We start from the raw sequence: 6,259 nt of genomic DNA, 5'->3' as shown, positions 1-6,259 counted from the left end.
TTGTTGCTATCGTCGCATCATTGTAAGACCTTCCCGCCTAAATTAGCGTAGCGGCAGCAGATGTCCATTGTGTAAAAAATCTAGAGAGATTTGATCACTTAGCGCAAGATAAGCATCAGCAGAAAGAGATATAGCAACTAGAGCAACTAGAGCAACACAGGTTATCCGAGTAACGCAAGGTTAGAACATAACTCAGGCGTTAAAGGCACAGACAGAAAGTGGAATTCACTTAGATGGCTCAGAGTGGTGAAGCAGAAGCTTAAAAGCTAAAGAAACACCCACGTATGGGCGTGAAAAATGTTAAATAAACTTTGATAAACACTTAGATCATTTTTCTTTGTTTGCGCTTAAACTTAACAGTGACTAACCTCTCCAAACGATTTGTTGTTTGAATTAGTCATTCACTACATCTTTTCAAATACATACCTTTTATACTTTAATGAGAATTACTTAAATTCTATTTTGTTTATTATAAAATGTTTGACATCGCTTATATTGTTGAAGTTAAAACGTAAAAGCTAGCCTCAAGGTTAGTCTAGTTTTTTGGCTTCCCACAGCCATCTACGCCTACCCTATATCAGCTCTCGTGCAAAGCGGAAGATTTTCAAGTGGCAATATTTGATGACGTAAATGCCACTAGCAAACCGAAAAATAGCAACGCCGGTGACGGTATAGCTTTTGGGAAACTTTTGTTTGGGTCTACTGAATCTTTTGTGTTATTTTTAACAAATAGATTTCATCTTGCTGTTTCTGTTCAGTGATAGATCACAGATAAAATACGGTGCCTTTTCTATTATCATCACTATTTTCGGAATTCCTTTCTCTATTGGCTACACAGCCAGCGCAATTGAAGCCCATGCTAATATTGTAAGATAAAAAATAAAGTAAGGACTGAACACAGAAATGATCTGACAAACGACACGAACTTTACTAGCATTTGTAAAGTGACAGGTTATACAAGTTGTTTTACACAAAAAAAATGCATCGCTGAGTAAAACCTATGATAAAAGCAAAAATCCAGCCTTGATTAGTTGGCTAATTTTTTTGCAACACCTACGCCTCTAAGCACTGAGATCTTTCATAAATGAGCTGCTTACAGGAGTGAACTCTTCGGATAGGCTAAGCCTGCGGTGGTGGTACTTCCTCCACATAGATTCGGGCAAGTGAATTCCAGCCAGTGTAGGCATCAGCGTCTCCATAACCTTGGCAGTTACCGACCGAAAAACCCACTGTGACTTGGCCTTTGGCAACGTTCATGCACACACCTTCAATATGGCGGATACGGTGGATATTTTCCTCATCTTTGCCTTTCCAAAGATATAGAAGACCTTCGATGGTGCCAGGAGTGGTGCATTCTGCACCGTTAAAGGTGAAGTACCACCGTTTACAGCATAAATCACAGTTGTAAATGCGAAAATCTCCATTCCAGAAAACGCGCAACCCGGTATCGTCCAACTCCTTGTTGAAAACACATTGCTAGAAATATTTGTGAGGGAAATATTGAAGATAGTTAGCGAAAATCTGTCTTGAATTCTCAAGATTTTATAATGTCTTTAAGTGTGGACCTAAACTTTGCGTTCCGGCCAAATGAAACGTAATCTGTAAATATGACTTCTTAGATTTATGCAAGAGATTATAAGGAGACAGAGAGGGAAAATCAGGGCGTTGACTGGGATACGTCGCATGATCGCAGTCGCTCTGACACATCACGATTTATATAAATATTAACAGTTAGGCCAGTTTGGTCATTATTTTCATAATTCCTCTTTTTTCTGTGTAATTACACAAAACTATATGTACCATACGACTGTTAGCTGTGTTTGAGTTTTATTAACGTACGTAGGCTACAGTCTAACAGAGCGTGAAAACCTTCAAAACCCTCACAGTCTATTTCGTTTTCTCTTTGGTGATTTTGGTCTCTGCTCGCGTTATATTAACGTCAATTAAGGCGCTTGAAATCCTGATAAATCTTCGTTTGCTTCTTCTGTTGCTACTTACCGGCTCGCTTGTTCCGAAATTTCTCCGAGTTTAGATTGACGAAAAAAGCTCGGGAGAAGTCCGAGAAATGGTCGGATATTGTACAAATTGGCAGATGGCGTGACAGCTTTAGCTCAGCTCCGAGTTTTGTTACTCAAACAAATAACATGGTTTTTCAACCAATGACAGCGCTCATAATATCCGAAGTTTCTTATAACTCCGAATATTGAATTTCTAGTTTTCTAATTGGTTCACTCAACTCCAGTTATCAGCTCATATTATGAGTCACCTGATATGAAAATACATTGCGCCAACGATAATTGCGGAGCTCGCTGGGTACGTGATTGGACATATCAAAATCGGCGCTAAGCGCCTCGTTGTCTATATACAATCTCATATCCAACGCGTTCACGGAAAATTGTTAAAAAACTTAAATGAAATTGACATATCTCAAGGCCTAGACTAGAAGCCTCCTTCTCTGAAACCCTTATGATCTCTTAATATATGCAGTTTCGACGGTATGTTTTCGAATTATTGAGCAGGTAACCAGCTATCACAAAACGCCCATTCACTCCGGTAATAACGTATCCCTACCGCGACTTGGCCATTGTCTTGTCCATTATTCATACTTTTGAAAACGCACTGCTTCCAACTACCACTCAATGGACCGGGCGGGCCTTGAGGACCAGTGCTTCCTGTCTCGCCTTTTGTGCCTGCTGGCCCTTGTAAACCATTTACCCCTGGGGTCCCAGGTACACCGGGTGTCCCGGGAATTCCTGGAACTCCTGGACCACAGCCTCTCTTGGAGGATGACGATGAGTCTGAACACTAAAGTGAAATAAAGAAAAGCGAGTACTGCTTAATATCTCTTCAGAAAAGCTTCAGATTTCACCCAGGGGCATATCAATCACTGATGCAAGGGAAAATTTATTCCAATTGTCATGCAACCTCTCTAATTGTGAATTACACGCAAATAGAAGATAACAATATCAGGTTTATGACCACTACCTTTAAAAAATGGATAAATAAATTGATAAAAATCATTAATGGAAACTGCAATAAAGATATGAAAGAGGGGTTATCTGAATGATTTTCCGCTCTTTTTTGATCAGTCAATCAATTAATTAATCACTTTATTAATGTCAATGCGTGGGATCAAGTTTCTATGTGTATCCGTGCCAGAGGCTCATGTATAAGACGCATTCAGTAAGAAAAATATAATACCAAAATACTGGCCACAATTCTGAAAAATTTAATGCTAAAACAAATGGAAATATCTAATGGCTACATTCATTTTGCAGCTCGCCTTTAAGTGTGAAAAATCAAATATCCTTCACTTCATGTAAAAGTCACTCAAGTTTGTTGATTGTTCAATATATGACAGGAGCTTACTCCACAACTGCGATATCTTGTAAGTAAATGAGTTATGCATGATAATGCCAAGTATGATAGATGGGTGAAACAAGATTATGACCACTATTCCTTTAAGTTTAATGGGTTTTACGATGCTTTAAAAAAAAATTAGAGATGTAATCAGGCCCATTTTCGTTTATACATTTAAAGAATAGATTATTTTATATTCGAAAGAATGTTCCAGAGAATGCCCATTTGCAAGAGACAATTTAGAATCATAATCTAAGTTGTTACATACATTTAAGAGGGCTATTAACGCTCAATAGTTAGTAGTTTGGAGTTGATTGATCAAATTCATTTAAAAAAAACACAGGATAATTATCCGAAACTGAAATAAAAAATATTGGCTCATTGGTCTTAAACCAGTAAATGGATCTTTGTTGTCTTGATATCGTAACATTTTACTGTTGATCTTGCTGAATCCAGGCATTTCTACGCCTTGAAGAGTAAAATTATTCAACTTGTTGTTCAGTCACTGAACTGAAATTATTATTATATTGCTCATTGTTCACTCACTCTGCACGACTCATACCCAAATAGAACGAACCTTTTGGGAAGAAAGAGAAGATCATAATGATCACTAACCTGACATGAGGGACTACATTCGTCAGAATAGTATTCTCTACTCTGTCTGGCAACAACAGACAAGTAAGGTAACAGAAGCACTGTTACTATGGCGAACTGAGCAGTCAACATACTGAATAAACCTGAAGAAATGTGAAATAGAACACATAAACAAACATTTGATGAGAATTTTAGTTTTCACATTATTAAACAGTTTCAAAGGTTTAATGCTTTGGTCGTAGGTCGTGGCCTCTTCTCTTAGTCAAAGCTAGTGTAACAATTTCAGGGAAAGCTTAAAAGTTCGCTCTGCTATTGTTTAGAATACTGCAACGAGCTAAAATAAAAGGGACTTTACATGTACACAGGAAAAGAATATAGAGAAACGCGTTGGCTAAGGTTATTTATATAGAGAATAATACACGAGCCCGCGTAGATATGGAATTTCTCTTCGAGTGTTTAACGGCTTTTCTCAGGGCTGGAAATCCTTTTTTAAAACCGTAGTTTATATGATAATAAAATTTATTTCTCAAGATTCATGACACTGCAAACTGTCCACAAAAGAGTTCGGACACCGTTTAAAGACATCCCTGGATATAATATCTCACTGCACGTCATTAAGTGCGAGCGGCGTGTTTTTTCCTGTTTGCACTCAAATAATTAGTTGCTTGGTAAAGGCACAATCAGAGTTAGCTTTTGACGACAAAAATATATCTTCAATTAAGGGCGGCAATCTACGTTCAAATAGGCAGTTATGTGGTCACGCAAAGCGGAAAGTTCTGAGCTTCGCAATGTTGAATAACGGAATGTAAAAAAAAAAAAAAAATCGATGTTCAGAAGACTGAGCCTCAACAGAGGAGAGGAAAAGAGGAAGGGCACTAAGGGTCGGTAATTTACACGAGGTCTAACCCAAACCACGATTTTACACAATCATCGGGCCTTAGGCTCTCTCTACAAGAGGGTTTATGGATTGAATAGCTGCCCTTCCACTGTAAGCCTTAGGTCTTCTTGTCAATGTTCACAAAACCTAATGTTCAGATAAAATATCCAGCTAAATTAAGGATTGTTTAGGACGCGATTTTGTTAAAAAACTAATTAACTTTGTTCAAATACCCGGCCTCAGGAGTTGGTCAACTTGTAAAACGTTCCCTTTAGGTAATGCAAATATTTTCATTCTCATTTAGTAAACCAAGTTGTCAAGAGCTGTTTGTACAAGCAAGTTTTCACGCAATTTGCTACACCTTACGTCAGTCGCTAGTTGATCGGCTGATAGAGAGGTTATGGCAATTGATACGAGATCCCGAGACTGTTACTGTTTAGGAGCAGTCGCTGGTAGATCGGCTGATAGAGAAATAATGGCAATTGACAAGAGATCCCGAGACTGTTGCTGTTTAGGAGCAGTCGCTGGTTGATCGGCTGATAGAGAAGTTATGGCAATTGACAAGAGATCCCGAGACTGTTGCTGTTTAGGAGAGAGGGCGAAAAGAGAAAAGAGTGCATGGTTCATATGATTTTTGCGGAAATGAACTTGTTTAGCTGTGGACGGGTCAATCGGTCGAAGGCAAAACAGCTAAACTCAAATAGGAAGCAAATAATACTCACCAAGTTGATGTGCAACCAACCAAGCTCGGTGCGTGTTTACACAGTCAAATTACCCGTTAAGACTGACGAAGGTAGTAAAGATACACATTTTTATAGATTCATAATACCAATGAAATCAAACAAGGAACTTATGCAAATTTTGAGGTTTTACTAAGAGGAAAAAATTCCAACTCAGTGAAGCAATTTGTTTGCACTAATGCTGTTTATTGTTTTGGGATTAAAAGCTAAGGACTCAAAGTTAAGCCGGGCACGAAAGAGTTATATATCTTCCTGTTATCTGAAAATATCCTTGTGACTATAGAGTTGATAATGATTTTGCATAATGAGGAGTGATGGTTTCCAGAGTGTTTCGAGAAGAACATTGCTCGCGTGACATTTGCGTTACGTTTAAAAGTTTATTTAGTTTAATATTTCACCTTTTCTTTTCACTTATTGATCACCTTGATTGACACTGAAATATGAGTAAGTTGATGGTTTTTAATTAGTTTTTACACGTGTCGTGTCGGAGGCATGAATCAGGATAGCTTTCCCGTTTTTGATGATTATACAGTTTAGTTTAACTCTGGAATCCCGTCACGAAGTAAGTCAGTTGTTTTAAGTCGTTTTTGGTTTCCTTAGGCTTTGTTACATTCAATTATTCGCGTTGATTTCTGTTAGTGTAATTTCTGTAAGGCCGCATGTAATTAGCGGTTAAATCTGTTCGTGT

At 38.1% G+C, this 6,259-nt stretch overlaps 1 protein-coding gene across 3 annotated transcripts; it reads right to left on the bottom strand.

Annotated features, from left to right (window-relative positions):
* Positions 1–904: 904 nt before the first annotated feature.
* LOC113667998 (collagen triple helix repeat-containing protein 1-like) lies at positions 905–5,705 on the bottom strand. 3 transcript variants are annotated; one of them, XM_089201237.1, is made up of 5 exons: positions 5,554–5,705; positions 5,193–5,413; positions 3,976–4,097; positions 2,572–2,805; positions 905–1,476 (listed from the first exon to the last, which is right to left on the bottom strand). In XM_089201237.1, the coding sequence occupies exons 3-5, from the start codon at positions 4,084–4,086 to the stop codon at positions 1,120–1,122; spliced, it is 702 nt and encodes a 233-aa protein (XP_089057363.1). In that variant the 5' UTR covers positions 4,087–4,097; positions 5,193–5,413; positions 5,554–5,705; the 3' UTR covers positions 905–1,119. The 3 variants fall into 3 exon arrangements, with proteins under 3 accessions (XP_089057363.1, XP_089057362.1, XP_089057364.1); XM_089201236.1 differs by having other exon boundaries at positions 5,198–5,413; XM_089201238.1 differs by lacking the exon at positions 5,193–5,413.
* Between the last annotated feature and the right edge of the window lie 554 nt (positions 5,706–6,259).

This window comes from Pocillopora damicornis, chromosome 3, assembly GCF_964200805.1.
Source record: "Pocillopora damicornis chromosome 3, jaPocDami1.2, whole genome shotgun sequence".
NCBI classification, from domain to species: domain Eukaryota; kingdom Metazoa; phylum Cnidaria; class Anthozoa; order Scleractinia; family Pocilloporidae; genus Pocillopora; species Pocillopora damicornis.
The sequence above is the reverse complement of the archived record's forward strand: the minus strand, read 5'-3'. Positions and strand labels throughout refer to the sequence as shown.